Genomic DNA, 23,143 nt, shown 5'->3' with positions numbered 1-23,143 from the left:
GGCTGCGATGCCATCTCCCCTCCCATCCAACGGCCCAGCGAATCCGCGGGCGATCGAAAACCGCCACTAGCCGTTGCCCTAGGCTGGCGCACGCCACCAACGTTACGACGACACCTGTTCCTCTTGAAATCTCCTCCTCTATAAATCTCCGCCTCGTTCCGTTCCGTGCTCCGCAATCGCGAATCTAATTCATTGCTGCTCGCCATCAACCGCCGTCCGCGTCGATCGCCGTGGTTGTTGCTGCTTAGGGTCGGGGAAGTGCGATGGCCACGCCGGCGGCGGGGAGGAGGCCCAGGGCGCGGCGGCCGTTCGCGGCGGTGGCGTCGCTGTCGGCGGCCAGGAGGCGGGTGCTGCCGCGGACGGAGGGCTCCGAGAACGTCGAGCCCCTCGACGGGATGTCGTTCAGGGAGTGCCTCCGCCGGTTCAACAAGTTCTCGGGCGAGGCGGCGGCGGCGGCGGCGGCGGCGGTGAAGCCCGCCTTCGCCGTCGGCACAAAGGCGGTGATCAAGAACAGGCGGTCCTGCTCGACGCCTGCTTCCAAGAGCCCGTCGTCATCGAGGACGCCGAGAAGGAAGAAGCTGGAACCGTCGTCGTCTAGCAAGAGCTCGACTCCCGCGGCGGCGGCGCCGTACGAGGCGCCGCGCGCGCCGCTGTGGGACTTCTCCGACGAGCTCTGCCAGAAGAAGGTCAGGGCGAGGCTCTCGTCCCCCTGCGACATCGCGGCGGAGGAGGAGCAGGGGCATGGCCGGCGGCGCGGGGAGGCGGCCTCGTGGGAGGGCGCGGCGTGGAGCGCGACCCTCGAGGAGGCCATGGCCGGCATCCCGGAGCACGGCGAGGGCCGCGTCAGGTACCTGGTGGACACGTTCGAGAGGCTCCTGTCCCTGTCCCGCGGCGACCGCGAGGCGCAGAGCGGAGGCGGCGCGGGGACGAGGAGGAGGAAGAAGGAGTCGGCCTCGGTGCCGTCGTCGCCGCGGAAGGCCGAGGAGATCGACATGGCGTCGTACCCCTCCGTCGCGTCGTCGTCCGACCTCTCCTACTCCATCGTCGGCCTCCCCCGCCGCAACAGGTTCATCGATCGATCAATGCTCTGATCCATCCATTGCCGTTCCTGATTCTCTCTGCCTTACGTAGCGTACTGATGTAAATCTTCTCGTGATAAATCCAGCAGGAGCAGCAGCGGTGCACGAGACGAGCGTCAGGTCAGGAGATGCAACGTGAGTTTCGTATTCAGAATTGTCCAATTTGGCTGATTTTTAATACGAATCTTCGATGAATTTTGTGTTTACTTTCTTCGTCCCCGGATCGCAGAGCGCCGGCTCGTCGGAGAGGAGCTCGTGTAGGAAGGCGACAATGCCTCATCCGTTCAATCTTAGGACCGAGGTATTGACAGTGCAACAAAAATAGATAAATAGTTCATCCATATTTGTAGTATCCCAAGGTCTAGTTCAGATTGGTGACTGAAGAAACTGCATTTCTGTTGTTGTGTTCAGCAAAGGGGAAGGGTGAAGGAAGGCAACTTTGTTCAGATGATGAGGGAGATGCTGCTGGAGGAGGAGAGGCTGCGCAACCCGCTCGCGCAAGCTCTCCCATGGACCACCGAAGAACCGGAGGTACGCCAACGAACCACTATCACACTGAGGTTCTTTCACGTGAGGGTTAACTGAAGAAATTAGTTCTTCAGAATGGTTCAGTATAAGACCATGTTCTTCCTTGTCACTGGAATCAGCAAAACCTGTTCAAAGTGCCACCTTACTTGAATCACTTCTTATTTTTGGGTGTAGAATCTCACGTGAAGGTTAACTGAAAAAATTAGTTCTTCAGAATAGTTCAGTATAAAACCATGTTTTTCTTGTCAGATAAATCAGAAAAACCTGTTCCAGTGCAGCCTTACTTCAACTACTTCTTTTTGGGTGTAGAATCTGGCGAAACCGCCGACGAAAGAGCCCACCGAACCGTTCGATGTCGTGCTTCATAGCGCAGTTCGTGCTGTCGGCCGCTCCAAGTTTGATCATCAGGTAAGCAGTAGCACACTACATTGCATGGTAACAGAGTTTTGGCTCACACAGTCGACGAGTTGACGAAAGAGTCTATTGCAAACGTAATGGCTGTTCTTCGCTCCTGCAGATCGCGGAGCGCAACATCTTCCTGGAGAGGCTGGAGCTGGAGAAGGAGAGGCAGCAGAAGGTAGTTACAATTGAACCGAGTGTTCTTGTCCCATGGCATAGATCCAGATGCAAGGATTAACTGACATGTGGCATGCATTTCTTTTGTGTTTTGCAGCTGGATGAAGAGATTGAGATCAAACTGCTGAGGAAGGAGCAGGTGCCGAGGGCGCACCCGATGCCGGATTTCTCCAAGCCATTCATGCCCAAAAGGTAACAAAAAACATTTTGCCCTCTGATCATACTCCATTGGGATGATTAGGAATGTGCTGTGGTTGTTTGGTTTATCATTTCAACCTATTGTCGTCAGCTAAATAAACGTTTGTTGTTGGATGGAAATGCAGGTCAGTGAAGCCCCAGACAGTTCCCAGGGAGCCAAGGTTCCACACCAGGCCGACGAGGCACAGCCCCAAGACCCGGTCATAGCTGCTTCTTGTTTTGCTCGGTCGGCCGTTACAAACAAGACTTGGTCACAGGACAAGTGTAGTAGCAATCGTCGCCGCCATTGGGCAGATCGCTGCTTGGCTAATGGCTGTCTGACAAGAAGGAGAAGACACACACACATAACACAGGCCAATCTTTTCTAATAGTATCGAACATGTCTCTGTTTGAGGAGCTAGCTGGGCACTGATGTCAGCTGTTAAACTCTGTACCTAAACATGAGCGATTTGTGGCTCTAATGACTGTATTGCCATCCATTTTAATTGGTGGATAGATAACTTGTCTTGCTTGTCGCCAGTTGGCATGTCTAGGATTTGATTTGGACAGCAGAAAGCATGCTGGGTCCTCCTGCTTAGGGCAGCGAATTAACCATGTTACCTTGACAAGATAGAAGTAAGAAGAACACCCGGCCGAGACTGACGCAGCGCAGTGCTGCACATGGAGAGTTTGCTGACGCCGTTTTATTGCCCTGTCCATTTCTGGAGGGAAAACTCTTCCAATTTCCAACATGATTCATCCTCACCCAGTTTTACTGTACTGTTAGGATACAAGAAGCTGGGTTGATTTTTTTGGCGGGTTCGGAAGGGTGGGTGGTGTGTGGTACAAACAGATTGTGGCGTGTTGATAAGAAGCCTGACAATTTCCATGGACGACAGGGTCGATGTTTGCTCATCTGCCCGACAAGAGAAGATTGATTGTAGCCGTCATGATAGCTTACTCATCGAGAATCGGTGTGCCGCATACGACCGTAGGCATGTATGCTTTAGTTGCACCAAGCACCGAGCTGTGTCTAGCAACTTGTTTTAGCATACTTGTGACAAACTGTCAAGTATTCTGTGTCCAAAAATTAGCAACCGATGGCAGTTGCCATATGGTCATCTCCAGGAGTCCGAGTCGCCCCGTTCGGAGGGATGCCTCCACGAGCAGGCACCTATTCTTCATGGTCTCCTTAGCCAAATAGCAGAACAACCACCAGTGAACTTTAATCATTGCCTACTACTCTTGTTCATTTCACCTGAATCTTTAATACATTATCAGCATAATAGTATGCTTCGTTCTGCCCAAGAGCAATCACAAGAAGAAGAAAAAAAAGAAGAAAAGGAAGTGATTTATACGGGAGTCATTCCGATAAAAGAGGAAATGTGCCATGTGAACAGTTCTGTACAACTGAAACATTCTTCAGACTCTTTTTTAGATCAACAGGGAGAGAGCACTCCCAGCTCCATATAAAATGAAGCCCGTGAAAACCAACGGGACTACTCTAGTTCACAAGAGTATCCAAAAACAACTAAAGATAAACTCCTGGGAAGAGCCCACTAGCTAGATCAAACTAGGAGTAGTTCATAACCTAAGCTTATTACATGCCACAAGGTGTGGCAACCTTTTTAAGAAAATTTGTGACAGCTAGGGAAACAGGAGCTGCTTGAACAGACAACTGGAGGAAAACAACAGTATACAAGCTTTCAAGCCAGCGGCTGCGGCGTCAGAGAGAAGTTGGGCTCAAGATGCCCCTGTCACCATGCCTGTACAAGTGTGGATGGGCTTCTCCAGCAGCAGCACACTCTGTCACCCCCACTCCAGTTGTGCTGGTCTTCCCAGCAGGTGTTGAAGGTGCAGGCAGAATTAGTATATCTGAATCAGCATATGCTCCTTGAAGATTAAGCACCATTTCCTGATGGTCCTTCAAACCAGTGAACGAATCTGATTCAAAGACATCCAAATGACACTATTAAATATAATACCACTCGGTGCTTCCACAAAGCCCAGAGAAAAGAAGCAACTATTGTATTCAGAGAATCCAGTTTCTTTCCAGCGATCCAAATAGAAGTAACCGATTCAACAGAAGAACCTACTTGTTTTTTTTAGAGTAACAGGAAGGCACCAAAGGCCTCCCCGGTTCCATTTTCATTGAAAGCGAAACCAGAGGAAACAGTGACAATATTCAAGCATACACTATTCGCATGTTCAGAAGCCCTAAAGGGGCAAAAGAAAGCTAAAACAGATAGGCTAAGTACCTACTTGTCTGGAAGGAAAAGAACTAACTTCTTGCCATACAAGTTTAGCAACTAGGCAGTCAAAGAAGATGTGCTGGACACTTTCAGGTTCGGCACAAAAGACACAATCAACTGGTTTGTTCATATTTCTTTTCTTCAGATTGTCTCTGGTCACATAATTTTGTTATAAGAGAACTGATTTTGCACATTGAGATTTTTGGGAAAGTGATGGATCATTCATTGAGTTTTAATCCTCACCTTGAAATAGACATCACTACTTGTCCGAATCTTGGTCAATAAGCATTGCTTCATCCTTTATAGAACCACGTCGGTTGGGAGAGGTTTTAACGGGGAAACAAGCAGCCTTTGCGATGCCGAAAGCTCCTCCCTTGTAGCCCACGGCCTGTGCAATGTGGCAATAGCCCTTCTTACCCCACGTTCGGCCAAGGCTATTTTTGCAGACCCAGTATTTCCTACCACTTTTTTCAGTACCATATGCTACTGCAAGCATCGAGTGATCCAACTCGCTGTAGGGAGTCTCATGATGACAATCTGCAATGCCCTGAAATAGAAATTTTCATTCAAATTCAAAAAATATAACGCCATTTTTGGAATACTACATATCGATGTTTCAAGTAATAGCTTACTCCTTTATAGTTCCTCATCCATCCGTGAGCGCCACCACTCGCGACATCAACTACGACGGGTTGATTCGCAACCGCTTTCTCCAGCGAATTTTCGTCTTGAGGAACAAATTGATAACCATCAATAGTGACCATATAATCCTGCACACAAACAAATGCAAGGAAAGAATACATCATCAACCACAATTCTAACTATGTGTATCTGGTGCAGAGATGATATACTCTAGTAGTCTAGTGTACCTCAAAGATTTTGCAAGGGCACTTCCTTGCAACATATGGGTAAGACTCGGCAGGCACAACTCCCCTATTTTGCTTTATATACCAAAAGGCGTTTGCAGGCAAGCCACCTTCTTCAAACGCTCCATGGGTTATATTAATGCAGTCAATTAATTGTTGTTCTGATAATTTAATCAGCTGCCCAGTCATTATTGCATTAATGCCCTCTACAGAACCAATGGATGAGAAGCCCAGCATGGCCCTACATATTTAGAAGTATGTTCATACCGTAAGAACCATATACAACATATGAATAAGATGTTCTGCTGTAAGAATAGATAGAAGTATATATATGTATACCATCAATTATCTGCTGTTGAACAGGAGTTACGGCCCCAAGCTTTCTCCAGTCAACTGAAGGTGGTGGGACAAAATCTTCATACATAAATTTTCTATTATAATGCTCAACTTCTTCACCTGAAGAGATCTTACTGAACTGCAGCTTAAGTTTTGGGCAGTCCCAACACACATATCTTGCTGTATGTCATAAATAGGACTTCTCAGCCTTTTTGACATTTTTTTCAAGCAATAGCATTGTTAATTAAGAAGAGGCACTTCTCAATTACATCTCATGAACAATTATGACCAAAATTTGATAGTCAGGACTGTTTAACTGGCCTTTTCCGCAAAGAGCACATGACTTTATTCTTTCATCTTTCCATAAATCACCAGCTATCCAATCATCTTTCCATAAATCACCAGCTATCCAATCATCTTTCCATAAATCACCAGCTACCAAATCATCCTTCCAGTAGGTAGTACGTTATAAAAATTCCAAGTCCCATAACCAATTGCAGTGAAAAATTTCTGGAGAGACTTCACAGTAACTTCCTATCTTGTCACAAACTCACATAACTAATTGATCCTTTGTTTATGCCATCTTAATCTTGACACCCTTGCTGCTTTATTTGTGCAATTTTAATAGGACAGTTCATCTCAGTTTCAAACCTTAACCAATTGGAATAAAAGATTGATCAAGACTGCAGACCTATTTCAAATTCCCCTTGCAATAAAGACCTAGACTCTGTTCCTTGTGCTACTTAAATATGTAGTAGCTTTGAACCTTTGTTTTGTAGTCGGACCTTGCTAATCGAAGCGCACAAGGATCTATTCTTCAGTCTTTCCCTAAACCCCCACAACAGTTATGAAATCATCTTCACCATTACGTAGAGCTTCCTCATAATTCCATGTCACCTAACCAATGAAATGTTTTTCTAAATAAATTGGACAGGAATTACTGGTCCATTTTTTATCAGCAAAGACCTTGATGCTTACTGGTATGATTTTGATAGAACCTTTCATCTCAGTTACAAATCTAGTAACCAATTCCCAAAACAATTGAGCAAGACTGGAGACCCATTTCAATTGCCATTGCCATAACGTCCTTGACTGCTTTTATCCATGCTAACTAAATATTCAGTAGCCTTGAAGCTTTCTGTCGTACTTCTAACTGAACCATTTGGCACTCGTTTGTTTGGTGACACAGTGATATTATCTGGATAGATTCACATCTCAATTATCAATTAAGTCACCAATCACAATAATCCCAACTCCAAACAGATTTGTTCATGGGTGTGAATTTGAAGGTACCTCTACGCATTTTGGAGTTGATGAAGTATCCGGTTGGATTCCTGATGATTCGAGGGAAGTGAGAGATATATGTGTCCTTGGAGTCTTGTATCTGCTGGGTTTTGAGGGAAAGTTGGAGAATTAGAAATGGCACTGAATATAAAAAGCGGTACTTACAGTAGCAAGAACTAAGAAACAAACACATACTACTTTAAGGACAAAAAATAATACTACAATAGAAATTTATTATTTACAGATCTAATATATGTTAGAATGTAGTAAATGACAAGCCCTCTCTCACGTCTCTATACCACAAGTCAATGCAGCTTTTCACGCAAGAATTAAGGCACACATTTAGATGACAAGAGTTATGTGTATTTCTGATTAAAAAGTAGTTCAGTGTATTACAAATGTATTGACATCAGAAATCATAAGTTATATGTTTCTAAAATTCACGAAGCATATTGAATGCATAATGCAAACAGTTTGTTAGCATACATTTTTATGGAATGGGTGTAGAGTGACTTATAATATGAACACAGGGAGTAACAACCAAGGAATAATTAACCGGAAGAATCATCAAAGACAATGAGCAATTAAATTATGTGCGTCGTACCATAATCTTGTCTTCCATATCATGTTTCGCCAGCATGTCTAAGTGGGCGCGTTCAGGGCAGGCTTGCTGGAGCTCTTTTTCAAAACGAGGTTCATTTTCAGCTTGACTCATCTGACGAACAGTCCTACTGTTGCATAGAAAAGTAGAATTACCATGAGAAGGAGGGGTTACTTTGCACCACAATTTTATTAAATAATTTCAAAATAAAGTGGATAAATTCAGGGCAGACTCACGAGTAAATCTAATAAGCTAAAAAGTTACTTTTGTCAAGTAAATATACTTGGGTGCTTGTCATTAAGTGAATAGATCAACATAACTTCTGACATCTACTAAGCTAAGCTTCCATGTACCAAAAGTACAACACCGAAGAATCCATTGCAGGCATATCTCCATTGCAAGTAAGCATTGCTGTTGGCTTCTCATTAAGAGAAAGTAACAGTACTTATGATGGACATGGAAGCTTAGTAGACGTCAAATGCCATTGCAGGGTTTTCTCCTACCTTTTCTTAGTTACAAGTAGGAAGCCATTGCAGGGTTTTCTCAAAAAATGGAGAAAGCTAATTGGTTCTTCCATTACAAAGTCTAAGTACCTTTTCTTTGGATGAAAAGGTCGCTGGTTATTGCTCCCGCTAACATCTGAACCAAATGTACCATGCCTGAAGCGACAAAATGACGGAACAGGCATGACAGGACTAAAATAAGAGAGATGCCTTAATCTTCTAATGATTGCGTTTGACGCCATCTTTTCAGATTAAAGCCTGAAATAATCAAATATCCAAAGAACAGTAAGATGATTGTTCACAGGTGCTGGTAAGAAAATGATTGTAATCATTGTTATTCATCTCAAATTTGTTACTTATCACTCAACAATGACAAGATGCACTAACAGTTCGGTGAGAAGATTTTAAGTCAATAGTAAATCTAAGTAACCTGGTTTGGACACTGTTACCTTAGCAAAAAGAACCCTATCATGTAATTTCCATAAAAAAACAATAACAGATCTTGTCATTGGGTTTAATAAAATTTAAAACCTGCCTTGGTCCCCGAATTTTGCATTCTACTGTCGAATCTAAGAGCTATCCAGAGAATAGCATGAAAAACTGCACATAATACTAATATCTGTGGCGATCTGAATCATTTTGACTAGTTTGCTCAGCAAAAAAAAAAAGAGAGCAACAGTTCATCCAAACGACCCATTACACCCAATTAACTTTGAGATTATCCAAAACTTCATCAACAACCAAGCTCAACGCATGTGATTGGGAAAAAACTAACCGCCTGCCAAGCTCGTCTCTGCCGCCCCCACCCCCACCCGCGCCGCACACGAAGAAAGATTCTATCTCCGACGTATCCCATGCCGCCCACGAAGAAAGATTCTAACTCCGCCGTATACCACACCACCGATCTCAGTCGTAAGCTTCCTAACTGTGGAGGGGCGCTCACCCGGCCGAGGTACGAGCCGTGTCGAGCAGGACGATGGTTCGAAATGTTTCTGCCCAGAAAACTTACGCGCGGGGGTGGGGTGGGATGAGAGACGCGGAGAAATTGGATAGCTTCTGTTAATTTTCCGGCGATCGCCGCTGCCGATCCCGCGGCAACCCCCGCTTTCCCTGCCGTCGCCGGTCCGTTCTGTTCCCGCTTAAAATTTCGGTATATGGGCTACGGGTTCGGCGAGAGGGATCGAGTCCTCCCCGTTTAGCGCTTGTTCGCGGTTGCTAGCTTCGTGGGCCGCGGCCCACATCGGCAGCTAGCCGTTTCGCTACCCTGGCTTCGTTTTTCTTTCCCGCTAGCGTCTGCCTGTTGCTAAAAAAAAACAGCTCTTAGTTTTCTTGGTACTTCCTCCGTTCCAAAATAAGTTACTCGACCTTGTACTAAAGCCAGTACAAAGTCGAGTCACTTATTTTGGGACGGAGGGAGTAGATTTTGAAGAAAGTTCACAAAATTTAAAATACCTTAAATTCTAAAACTATTCATGAATCTAAAAAATTTCAAAATTTCATAAAAGTTCATGAATGTTAAAAAGTTCACAAAATCGATAAAATTCTCGGATTTGAAAAAAAGTTTCACGAATTCGATACAAAATAGCGTATTTAGAAAAAAAAAATGTGGATTTGAAAAATGTTCATGAAATTGAAAAAATATGACTTTAAAAATTGTTCATGATTTTTTAAAAAGTTCATGAACTGGAATAGAAATCATGAAAAATTGAAAAAAGATAGGAAAAAGAAAAAGGTAAAAAAAAGAGAAAAAAACTGGCTAGAAGATTTCAGAAGCTTCAAAAAACTGTTTTGGAACTCTTTATGGTGGACTATTAGATGGGTCACATAGTTTGCTTAACTTTCGGGCTATAGTTTGGTCTCTGCGCCAATTGGCGCAACGCACTTCGCATGCGTCAGCCGGTCCGAGTGAGCCAGCAATCTAGAGTTGTTCCATCCGGTCAACGGTGCGATGGAAAAAATCGGGCATACATGCACTAGGGCTTGACGGGTTAGTTCGCTTTGGCTGGGCACACAAAATCGCTAGCTTTGTGCCGGGTTGTTTCATCCGGCCGACTCGAGCTGCCTAAGAATGGACGGTTGGTTGATCGGTCTAATATGTCGGCTGTTTTCATGGGCGTCATGTAGACACAACCTCGCGTACGTCTGTCTTGCGCATTGCACACTCGGCTGTGGCGGAGCGCCATTACCCGTCTGGGCTTTGCCTGCCCGGTACTCACCGTCGTGCACCCTGCCCGGCTCACGCACATTTCCTGTGGCGCAGAGACCAACTGGAGCTCGGAAGTAAAGCGAACGATGTGAAACATACCGTAGAAGTGAAGTGAACTCTTTCAAGAGACCAACTGACCAACTACAATTCGAAAGTTAAGTGGATCATTTGAAACATAAAATGGAAGTATAGTCAACTTTTTGAAGATACCAACTGCAACATTGGTGCAAAGACCAATGGCAGCCAAGAAGAAAAGCAACAAATAGTTCAAGGTTTTCCTCCATAGTTTTTACTATAACATCTCCGGTCAGATCATAGCCATTCAACCGTTTTCTCGCATTGATTACCAAAAACGTGAAATAGAGATGCATCACGTGTCCTCGACTTCCATCACATGTGTGGGTTCCCAATGAGAAGCCCTAAACAGACGGTGTGGTTGCCATTCGGCTACCAAAGACGACTCTCACGGGAGACAACATTATTTCCTCCGCTATATAAAGAAGATGCGTGTGACATGGTTCTCACTCACCCTCCCGATCATCTCTCCTTCCAATTTCTCTTAGCCCATCTGAGAACATCTCCATGTCGTCAAGCAATCCCGCCTGCTTGATCAATCTACCCGATTACTTCTTTTGGTGATCCGTAAATGGAGCAGAAAGGATTCTCGCCTTTTCCCAAAGGTGGCCCTGAGTTATGGGAGGACAGTGCCCTTTAAGCTAGCGTCTCAAACAAGATTTTGCTAAAGGATTAATTCTCGCTTTATGATGGGACAAAATATGAGGTCTTATGCTTACAACCATATATTTGTGATGGGACAAAATATGATATTAATTTGTGCTCTGGAAGTCAGCCATCAAGATGTGCTTGTTACGTATCGAACTGGGGGATGTGTCCAAAATTATGTCTTGACCGGCGCAAGTCATGCGTCAAGAGTCAGTTCTTCAACCAAAAGCCCTATCCGTCGCACGGGGTTGCTTCAATAATTAAGATTGCAATAATTCGATAAAATCATTGGGCGTTTAATGACTGCACTTCTTGAATTCCCAGGGATAGTATCCGTGTTACCGTACTAAACCTTTCTGTCACTGGTGTTCAGAATAACACTTTATGGTCTCCATGCCCTTAGCCACTCCGTGGTTCGTTCCCCATGATCCTGGGTACCTGCAGGGATGAAGAACGCAAACGAGATAAGAGACAACTTCTAAAACAATTTTATTTTACACATACGAGACGTTAACTCAAAGTCCTTCCATTGATACCTCCAACAAATACATCGGGTTGCAAGGCCCTTGCATCAACCCATACCTTACCAGACTACTCACATGGAGATTAGATCACATGAAGAACACATCATGAGGATAGATTGATTGATAACTCATCCTACAATGGATGCCATGTGTGATACACGATTACAAGTATGACTAGATCGCTAAAAACTATGGTGGAAATGAAGGTGGTGGCTATGGAGATTGAAATGGTGGCGGCTAGGGTTGATGGAGATGAAGAAGATGATGATTGGTTGTTCTGCGCTTCCCCCACTATGTACTGTTATCCATTTGGCGTCAGCCCTTTATAAAGGTAGTTTAGGTGGACGAGGAGGCTCGTCTGCCCGACAAGGGAGACCTTCCTCGGGGATTCACTGGTTGATTTGTTCTTCTTAACGCGCTCCTTGATCTCACGAAGAGCGATTTCTCCGGCTTATCTTGTATCATGCATTGGTACTTGATGTATGATCGGCCGTACGCCAGTGCATAAGTCAGGTCGGCAAACAGATATGTTTCTTGCACTGACAGGAGCCCCTAGGCCTGGTCCACACAAGCCGCCGGTCATCTTTGGAGTAGGCCCAACTAATGCACAGGCGTACATATTGACCTTGCCGGGGCTGGTGCTGTGTTTTTGAGATCTTCTTTGCCTCTTCATTAACCTATGTCTGGGCTATGCCCCAGGCTTCTCACGATATCTTCAGCACCCAGACGGTGTGCGCCGTTCATGCCGCGAACCAAGGGCATTCACGCCCACGAGGACCCATTAGGACGCCCGTGCGTGAATTGGGGTAACTGCCATTTTACCTTTAGCTCACCCACTACGCCTGCCGTTTCCGCCACACGCGCTGCATGCATTCCGTGGGGTTGGTGGTGGACGCGCAGGGCGTGGGAATGTATGCCTTTGGCAGAATACACAATGCCTCGGATTGGCGTAGTGGGGCGGCCGATGAATTAGGACGCCATCAGGGACGCAGAGGGCTGGATTGGGGGAGCGGGGCGGTTGCTTAGGAGTAGTGGAGAGCCAGCCCCCTTCTCTATCCCTCTATAAAAAGAGGGGTGAGAGGGTGGTGATGCTCATCCACTATCTCTTCCTTCTCCTTCTTTTCTTCTGCTTCCACCATGGCGAGGGGAAGGGGCCGAGCTCGTGCTCCAACAGTAACGACGAGAGCTTCTTCTCGATACCCTGTTCTCGCCTCCACTGCGGTTGCAGAGGTTGGATCCAGCGCACAAGGTGGAGTTGCGGGCCGCGGTCGAAGTCGACGTAGCACCCGTGGCCGAGGTGGACGGAGCGGTGCGCTCGACGTTCCTCCTCCAACTGTTCCAACACCGATGGAAGGCCATGTGGGGGACACGGCGCTGGAGTTCATCGTCGAGCTGCGCGATCCTTCGTGCAACCACCTGAGGCTCCCTCGTCCCTTTGCCAGGGTGATGGAGGTCGACCAATTGCTCGGGCTGCGGCTACACTCATGAGCGGCTGCTGTAATGGCGCCGTGTGGGTGGATGTTGAGTTCCCCGCGCCTCGCGTCATGCTCCTCCGTCGTGGTTGGAAGACGTTCGCTCGTGCCCACTACCTTGCGGAGTGGCACGTCCTCCGCTTCAACTTGGTGGAGTCTGATATGCTCTCCATCAAGGTCTTCGGGCGCTCAGGAGCTCGTTTAGGGTGCTGCATGGAAAGCTCGAGCGACGACGAAAGCTGCTTCTTGAGCGACAGCGACGAGGAGGACACTGACAGCGAAGATGGCAACGACGAGCCCCCGGTCATCAAGCGCGAAGACAATGACTTGAATTCCGGCTGAGCACCAGATGCACCGTCACCGTCAGCTGGGCGCCGGCAGCACCATCATCCGCAGCTGGACCCCGACAGAGCGATTTGCCGGGGGTGCTTGGCCTGGACGCCACCGCTTCCTCCAGCTGGACTGCGGCAGGCTCGTGGACTCCGGCTTCGTCTTCCCTGCCGGTGTCCCTGCCGAACCGCGTCCCTCTGGTCCTAGCGGGGGTGACTAATGTCTACTATGCAACTTTATTCTTGTAGACACGTATTGGGCGTCCAAGCGCAGAGTTTGTAGGACAGTAGCAATTTTCCCTCAAGTGGATGACCCAAGGTTTATCAATCCGTGGGAGGCATAGGATGAAGGTGGTCTCTCTCAAACGACCCTGCAACCAAATAATAAAAAGTCTCTTGTGTCCCCAACACACCAAATACAATGGTAATTTGTATAGGTGCACTAATTCAGCGAAGAGATGGTGATAAAAGCGTAGTAATGCTTGTAGATATTGATTTTTGTAATAGGAACAATAAAAAACAGCAAGGTAGCAATTGATAAAATGGAGCACAAACAGTATTGCAATGCTTGAAAATGAGGCCTAGGGTCAGTACTTTCGCTAGTGCAATCTTTCACAGTGCTAATATAATTGGATCATATAACCGTCCCTCAAAGTGCGACGAAGAAATCACTCCAAAGTTCCTATCTAGCGGAGAACATAAGAAGGAAGTGTTTGTAGGGTACGAAACCACCTCAAAGCTATTCTTTCCGATCAATCTATCCTAGAGTTCATACTAAAATAACACCAAGCTATTCTTTCCGATCAATCTAACCAAGAGTCCATACTAAAATAACACCAAAGCAAATTCAGATTCGTAATATTTAATCCAACACAAAGAACTTCAAAGAGTGCCCCAAGATTTCTACAGGAGAAACAAAGACAAGAACGTGCATCAACCCCTCTGCGTAGATTACCCCAATGTCACCTCGGGAATCCGCGAGTTGAGTGCCAAAACATATATCAAGTGAATCAATACGATACCCCATTGTCACTACGAGTATTCATATGCAGGACATATATCAAGTGCTCTCAAACCCATAAAAGTATTCAATCCGATAACAACGAAATCTCAAAGGGAAAAACTCAATTCATCACAACAAGATAGAGAGGGGAAAACACCATATGATCCGACTATATTAACAAAGCCCGCGATACATCAAGATCGTGACATCTCAAGAACACGAAAGAGAGAGAGATTAAACACATAGCTACTGGTACAAACCCTCAGCGCCGAGGGTGGACTACTCCCTCCTCATCATGGTGGCTGCCAGGATGATGAAGATGGCCACCGGTGATGATTCCCCCCTCCGGTAGGGTGCCGGAACGGAGTCTAGATTGGTTTTTTGTGGCTACAGAGGCCTACGGCGACGAAACTTCTGATCTAGGTTAAGGCTGAGGGTTTTTGGAATATTTGGGAATTTATAGGGTAAAGAGGGGGTGCGGGAGGCCACCGAGGTGGGCACAACCCACCTGGGCGCGCCTGGGCCCCCAGGGGCACCCTGGTGGGTTGTGCCCCCCTCGGGGCACCCCCAGGTGCTGCTCTGGCCCGTTGGTGATCTTCTGGTCCATAAAAAATCCACAAAAAGTTTCGCGGTGTTTGGACTCCGTTTGATATTGATTTCCTGCAATGTAAAAACATGCAAAAAAACAGGAACTGGCACTTGGCACTATGTCAATAGGTTAGTCCCAAACAATGATATAAAATGACTATAAAATGATTATAAAACATCCAAGAATGATAATATAACATCGTGGAACAATAAAAAATTATAGATACGTTGGAGACGTATCAACATCCCCAAGATTAATTCCTGCTCGTCCTCGAGTAGGTAAATGATAAAAACAAATTTTTTGATGTGGAATGCTGCCTATCATGTCATCTCATATTCTTTTCTTTATAGCATGGACATTTGGACTTTTATATGATTCAAAGCAATAGTCTAGTTTTGACATGAGGACTTAAATACTCAAGCATACCAACAAGCAACCATGTCTTTCAAAATATCAACGCTAAAATAAGTTATCCCTAGCACATCATGCTCAATCATTGATCCATTCATGAAACACACTCGCATATTAGCTACACCCAATGCTCAAGTACGATCATAGTGCCTCCTAGTTGGTGCTTTATAAGAGAAGATAGAGACTCAAATTAAAAATAAAAATTGCATAAAGTGAAAGAAGGTCCTTCGCGGAGGGAAGTAGGGATTTGTAGAGGTGCCACATGATGACCCACAAGTATAGGGGATCTATCGTAGTCCTTTTGATAAGTAAGAGTGTTGAACCCAAGGAGGAGCAGAAGGAAATGACAAGCGGTTTTCAGTAAGGTATTCTCTGCAAGCACTGAAATTATCGGTAACAGATAGTTTTGTGATAAGGTAATTTGTAACGGGTAACAAGTAACAAGAGTAAACAAGGTGCAGCAAGGTGGCCCAATCCTTTTTGTAGCAAAGGACAAGCCTGGACAAACTCTTATATAAAGGAAAACGCTCCCGAGGACACATGGGAATTATTGTCAAGCTAGTTTTCATCACGTTCATATGGTTCGCGTTCGTTACTTTGATAATTTGATATGTGGGCGGACCGGTGCTTGGGTACTGCCCTTCCTTGGACAAGCATCCCACTTATGATTAATCCCTATTGCAAGCATCCGCAACTACAAAAGAAGTATTAAGGTAAACCTAACCATAGCATGAAACATGTGGACCCAAATCAGCCCCTTACGAAGCAACGCATAAACTAGGGTTTAAGCTTCTGTCACTCTAGCAACCCATCATCTACTTATTACTTCCCAATGCCTTCCCCTAGGCCCAAATAATGGTGAAGTGTCATGTAGTCGACATTCACATAACACCACTAGAGGAAAGACAACATACATCTCATCAAAATATCGAACGAATACCTAATTCACATGACTACTTATAGCAAGACTTCTCCCATGTCCTCAGGAACAAACATAACTACTCAAAAATCATATTCATGTTCATAATCAGAGGGGTATTAATATGCATAAAGGATCTGAACATATGATCTTCCACCAAATAAACCAACTAGCATCAACTACAAGGAGTAATCAACACTACTAGCAACCCACAGGTACCAATCTGAGGTTTTTGGACAAAGATTGGATACAAGAGATGAACTAGGGTTTGAGAGGAGAAGGTGCTGGTGAAGATGTTGATGGAGATTGACCCTCTCCCGATGAGAGGATCAATGGTGATGACGATGGTGATGATTTCCCCCTCCGGGAGGGATATTTCCCCGGCAGAACAGCTCCGCCGGAGCCCTAGATTGGTTCCGCCTCGAGACGGCGGCGCTTCGTCCCGAAAACTTCCTTCCTATTTTTTCTCGAATGAAAGACTTCATATAGCAGAAGATGGGCACCGGAGGCCTGCCAGGGGGCCCACGAGACAGGGGGCACGCCCAGGGGGGTAGGGCGCGCCCCCACCCTCGTGGCCAAGGTGTGGGCCCCCTCTGGTTGATTCTTTCTCCAGTATTTTTTATATATTCCAAAACATGCTCCCGTGAAGTTTCAGGACTTTTGGTGTTGTGCAGAATAGGTCTCTAATATTTGCTCCTTTTCCAGCCCAGAATTCCAGCTGCCGACATTCTCCCTCTTCATGTAAACCTTGTAAAATAAGAGAGAAAAGGCATAAGTATTGTGACATAATGTGTAATAACAACCCATAATGTAATAAATATCGATATAAAAGCATGATGCAAAATGGACGTATCAACTCCCCCAAGCTTAGACCTCGCTTGTCCTCAAGCGGAAGCTGATAACGAAAAATATGTCCACATGTTTAGAGATAGAGGTGTCGATAAAATAAAATATGGACATGAGGGCATCATGATCATTCTTATAACAGCAACATATATAAATATTGTCATATGATTTCTTGTGCTAAAGTAACAATCTATTCACAATGTTAAGTATGAATCAGAAACTTTATTGAGAACCAACAAACTATAATCTCGGTCATTGAAGCAATTGCAATTTATCATAACATCGGAAAGAGTCATTATAAGAGCTTTTCAGCAAGTCCACATACTCAACTATCATTTAGTCTTTCACAATTGCTAACACTCACGCAATACTTATGGGTATGCAGTTTTAATCGGACACAGAGAAAGATAGGGGCTTATAGTGTTGCCTCCCAACCTTTTACCTCAAGGGTAATATCAACAATAATAGTTCATGATAACTCACATTCAATCTGATATATATATATCAGGATCTTTCCAACACAATGTGCTTGCCAAAGGATAAAATGTAAAAAGGAAAGGTGAAGTTTACCATGACTCTTGTATAGGGTATAAGACAAGAAAAAGATAGGCCCTTCGCAGAGGGAAGCAGAAGTTGTCATGTGCTTTTATGGTTGGATGCACAAAATCTTAATGCGAAAGAACGTCACTTTATATTGCCACTTGTGATATGGACCTTTATTATGCAGTCCGTCGCTTTTATTTCTTCCACATCACAAGATCGAATAAAGCTTATTTTCTCCACACTAATAAATCATACATATTTAGAGAGCAATTTTTATTGCATGCAACAATGACAACTTACTTGAAGGATCTTACTCAATCCATAGGTAGATATGGTGGACTCTCATGGCAAAACTGGGTTTAAGGATATTCAGAAGCACAAGTAGTATCTCTACTTGGTGCAAAGAATTTGCCTAGCATGAGGGGGAAAGGCAAGCTCAACATGTTGGATGATCCATGACAATATACTTTATTTCGGATATAAGAAAACATAACCCATTACGTTATCTTCCTTTTCCAACATCAACTCTTTAGCATGTCATATTTTAATGAGTGCTCACAATCATAAAATATGTCCAAGATAGTATATTTATATGTGAGAGCCTCTCTTTCTTTATTACTTTCTATTAATTGCAACAATGACCAAAACTATGTTTGTCAACTCTCAACAACTTTTATTCATCATACTCTTTATATGTGAAGTCATTACTCTACATAAGGTCAATATGATCTCTTTATTTCTTTTTATTCTTTCTTTTTCTTTATTTTTATTCCCTCAAGATCATAGCAAGATAATCAAGCCCTTGACTCAAAACTAATCTTTATTATATATAGCTCATGGACTCGATTACATAGAAGGATCATAAAGCAAAACTCAAAACTAGATCATACTAAAACTTTATTCTACTACATCAAGATATTACCAAAAGGATCGAACTAAGAAAAACGGTAAAGATAGGAGTGTAATGGTGATACGATACCGGGGCACCTCCCCCAAGCTTGGCAGTTGCCAAGGGGAGTGCCCATACCCATGCGATTATGTCTCTTTCCTCGGGGTTGGTGATGGTGGAGTTGTTGATGATGTAGGCTTGTCGTCCATCCTCCAAGGCATAGGCTCACCATCGTAAAAGGATGATTGAGTCTCCGGGATCCTCAAATCTGCAGCCAAACTCATCCTCTTGAATCTGTATTCATACTCACAGTTTTGGTTTTGCAGGTCATAGATCTGGGCTTGGAGGCGCTCAATTTTCTCGTGAAGCTTGAAGATGGCCTCCCCAACGTTCTTGGCATCCAGCTTGTGGTTGTTGGTGAACTCCGTGATCATTATATGATTGGCGTCGAGTCCATGTTCCACCATCTCCTGGCACTTGAAAACTTGTTGCTCCATTGCCCCGAGCCTTGTCTCCACGCTTCTAGTCCTCCCTGGTCCCTCAACATCGCGGATGTGCAGCAACCCCTCACGCATCTCAATGGTTTGAGGATGTTGCAGCACTTCCGCGAGGTAGGGGTTGATGACCTTCTCGAAGAACTTGTCCTTGGGGGCCCTTGGGGACGTCATGGTGATCTAGATCTGTCAGAAAAACAGCTCGAAACAAAAACATGAGATATTTGCGTGATACGAGGGTCAAAACCTTCGGGAGATTATATAATGAATTTTTACCGACCAAAAGAAGTAATGTGCAAGAAAACGGAGTCCGGAGAGCACACAAGGTGCCCACGAGGCAGGGGGCGCGCCCAGGGGAGTCTGAAACGTTCTGGAAAGTGTCCCTTATGTACTCTTCTGGGGTCACGGTGTCAATAACATTAGTTTCAACATTTATAGGATTACCTGAGATATAATGTTTGATTCTTTGACCGTTCACCACCTTCAGATTTGTGCCTTCAAAGCTGTTGATTTTTATGGCACCGGAACGATAGACCTCCTCGATAACGTAAGGCCCTTCCCATTTAGAGAGAAGTTTTCCTGCAAAAAATCTTAAACGAGAGTTGAATAGCAACACATAATCACCTACATTAAACTCATGCTTTTGTATCCTTTTGTCATGCCATCTTTTAACTTTTTCTTTAAACAGTTTGGCATTTTCATAGGCTTGAGTTCTCCATTCATCAAGTGAGCTAATGTCAAATAGCCTCTTCTCACCGCCAAGTTTGAAATCATAGTTGAGCTCTTTGATGGCCCAACAAGCCTTATGTTCTAGTTCGAGAGGTAAGTGACATGCTTTTCCATAAACCATTTTATACGGAGATATACCCATAGGATTTCTATATGCAGTTCTATAGGCCCATAATGCATCATCAAGTTTCTTGGACCAATTATTTCTAGATCTGTTAATAGTCTTTTGCAAAATTAATTTGATCTCTCTATTACTCAATTCTACTTGACCACTAGACTGCGGGTGGTATGGAGATGCAATTCTATGATTAACATCATATTTAGCAAGCATCTTACGAAAAGCAGCATGAATAAAATGTGAACCGCCATCGGTCATTAAATATCTAGGGACTCCAAACCTCGGAAAAATAACTTCTTTAAGCATCTTAATAGAGGTGTTATGATCAGCACTGCTAGTTAGAATAGCTTCTACCCACTTACTAACGTAATCAACAGCAACTAAAATATGTGTATAGCCATTAGAGGAAGGAAACGGTCCCATATTATCAAAGCCCCAAACATCAAATGGTTCAATAACAAGTGAATAGTTCATAGGCATTTCTTGACGTCTGCTAATATTACCAATTCTTTGACATTCATCACAAGACAAGACAAACTTACGGGCATCCTTGAAGAGAGTAGGCCAATAAAAACCGGATTGCAATACCTTATGTGCAGTTCTATCTCCAGCGCGGTGTCCTCCATAAGCCTCGGAGTGACACTTGCGTAGGATCTGTTCCTGTTCATGCTCAGGTACACAACGTCTAATAACACCATCTACTCCTTCTTTATAAAGGTGTGGGTCATCCCAAAAGTAATGTCTCAAATCATAGAAAAACTTTTTCTTTTGCTGGTATGTGAAGCTAGGTGGTATAAATTTAGCAACAATGTAATTAGCATAATCAGCATACCATGGAGCAGTACGAGAAGCATTTATGACAGCTAATTGTTCATCAGGAAAGCTATCATCAATAGGTAGTGGGTCATCAAGAACATTCTCTAACCTAGACAAGTTGTCTGCAACGGGGTTCTCAGCTCCCTTTCTATCAATAAGATGCAAATCAAATTCTTGTAGCAAGAGAACCCATCTAATAAGTCTAGGTTTAGCATTTTTCTTTTCCATAAGATATTTAATAGTAGCATGATCAGTGTGAACGGTTACTTTGGAATCAACAATATAAGGTCTGAACTTATCACAAGCAAATACAACCGCTAAAAATTCTTTTTTAGTAGTAGCATAATTTCTCTGGGCACTGTCTAGAGTTTTACTAGCATATTGGATGACATTTAATTTCTTACCAACTCGTTGTCCTAGAACAACACCTACAACATAATCACTAGAATCACACATAATTTCAAAGGGTAAATTCCAATCAGGTGGCTGAACAACAGGTGCAAAAATCAAGGCTTTCTTAAGTATTTCAAATGCTTCTACACAATCATCATCAAAGATAAAAGGAACATCTTTTTGTAAGAGGTTAGTCAGAGACCTAGAAATTTTTGAGAAGTCCTTCATGAACCTCCTATAAAAACCGGCATGACCAAGGAAACTTCTTATACCTTTAATGTCCTTGGGACACGACATATTTTCAATAGCATCAACTTTAGCTTTATCAACTTCAATACCTCTTTCAGAAATTTTATGCCCCAAGACAATACCTTCACTAACTATAAAGTGACACTTCTCCCAATTCAAGACAAGATTAGTTTCTTCACATCTCTGCAAAACTCGATCAAGGTTGCTCAAGCAATCATCAAAAGAAGTTCCATATACGGAGAAATCATCCATGAAAACCTCAACAATCTTTTCACAAAAATCAGAGAATATAACCATCATGCATCTTTGAAAGGTAGCATGTGCATTGCATAAACCAAAAGGCATACGTCTATAAGCAAAGGTACCATAAGGACAAGTAAAAGTGGTCTTTTCTTGATCCTCCTTTGAGACAGGTATTTGAGAGAAACCAGACTAACCATCTAGAAAGCAAAAATGTGTGTGTTTCGATAATCTTTCTAGCATTTGATCAATAAAAGGTAAAGGGTAATTGTCGGTGTACAAAAAGAGGGGCACACTTTTGTACCCCTTTACCTGTGCACGGGCAGTCAGAGCCGCGCCCACGACCACACCAAGCAGAACAGGGGAGGTGAGCCAAGGTAAGACCGAAGCCCAAGACAATCAAAGCAACGCCAAGGCCAAGACCACAAAGAGCAGAGGGGCGAAGCAGGTTCCCCCGGCAAGACCCTTGCCGGGCGGCCTCAGCGGCCCCGACAAGACCCTTGCCAGGACAGCTCGCCCCACACCAACAGAGCGAGCCACCCTTGAGCCCACGGCCCCCAACGCCGTCATCAACATGGGGCCAGGGCTCGGGAAGGCACCTCTGTGGTGGCATGCAGATCTTTGTGAAGACATATTCAGGATCAGATGAGGATCAGAAGACGATGATTCTCGGCAAGATCCCTGCCGAGGAAGGCTACCAGACCCCCGGCAAGGTCCTTGCCGGGGACGACAGCACGCCACGGCAAGACCCTTGCCGGGCCACCCGGCAAGGCCCTCGCCAAGGACGCCAGCGGGGCCACCGCCAAACCCGCGCCAAACAAGCTTCCACCACCGTTCACATGCAGCTGCCAGCCCAACCAGCTGGGCAGGCACCTCCGTGGCCACATGCAGCTCCCAGGCCAACTCATCGAGCGCCTGCGTGGCGGCATGCAGATCTTCGTGAAGGCTCCGCCACCGCGCCACCTCAGCTGCCTGACTGCCTACATGGCACCACGCACCTCACTGGCCAGGGCGCGTGTCAAGGCGAGGAGGAGCAGCGATGGACGGGACGGGCCTCGCCCCCGTCCCCAATAAAGCAAGGGGACACCTAAGCTATGCATTAAATGTGTCTTGTCCTGTAATACGAGCGATAAGCTCAGGGCACTGTACGCCTTTCCACCTCCTGTGTGTCACTGTGGCAGCCCCTTTCAACTATAAAAGGAGGCCCATGGCATACTGGAGTATTCGGCTCTTTCGAACCACGCACTGACCACAGCTAGTTCGAGAGCTCAAGAACTCTCAGAAATACACCCACCAAAGCAAGACTAGGGTTTTACGCATCCTCGCGGCCCGAACCTGGGTAAACGATCCCTGTGCTGTCTACTAGCCCTGCGCTCCTTGCAACCCTGCGCCCCGGCAACCATAGTAGGTATTCTTGTGATCCCATAGGTGTCGTTCCACACCGACAT

General features: G+C 45.0%; 1 protein-coding gene across 2 annotated transcripts; it reads left to right on the top strand.

Annotated features, from left to right (window-relative positions):
• Nucleotides 1–174: 174 nt before the first annotated feature.
• Nucleotides 175–2,883, top strand: LOC123124427 (uncharacterized). 2 transcript variants are annotated; one of them, XM_044545043.1, is made up of 8 exons: nt 175–1,066; nt 1,169–1,214; nt 1,309–1,380; nt 1,491–1,610; nt 1,917–2,015; nt 2,125–2,184; nt 2,281–2,375; nt 2,507–2,883. In XM_044545043.1, the coding sequence occupies exons 1-8, from the start codon at nt 264–266 to the stop codon at nt 2,586–2,588; spliced, it is 1,377 nt and encodes a 458-aa protein (XP_044400978.1). In that variant the 5' UTR covers nt 175–263; the 3' UTR covers nt 2,589–2,883. The 2 variants fall into 2 exon arrangements, with proteins under 2 accessions (XP_044400978.1, XP_044400976.1); XM_044545041.1 differs by having other exon boundaries at nt 1,166–1,214.
• Nucleotides 2,884–23,143: the final 20,260 nt, after the last annotated feature.

The sequence above is a fragment of the Triticum aestivum genome, chromosome 5D (assembly GCF_018294505.1).
Source record: "Triticum aestivum cultivar Chinese Spring chromosome 5D, IWGSC CS RefSeq v2.1, whole genome shotgun sequence".
NCBI lineage: Eukaryota > Viridiplantae > Streptophyta > Magnoliopsida > Poales > Poaceae > Triticum > Triticum aestivum.
This window is presented reverse-complemented; position numbering and strand designations above follow the sequence as displayed.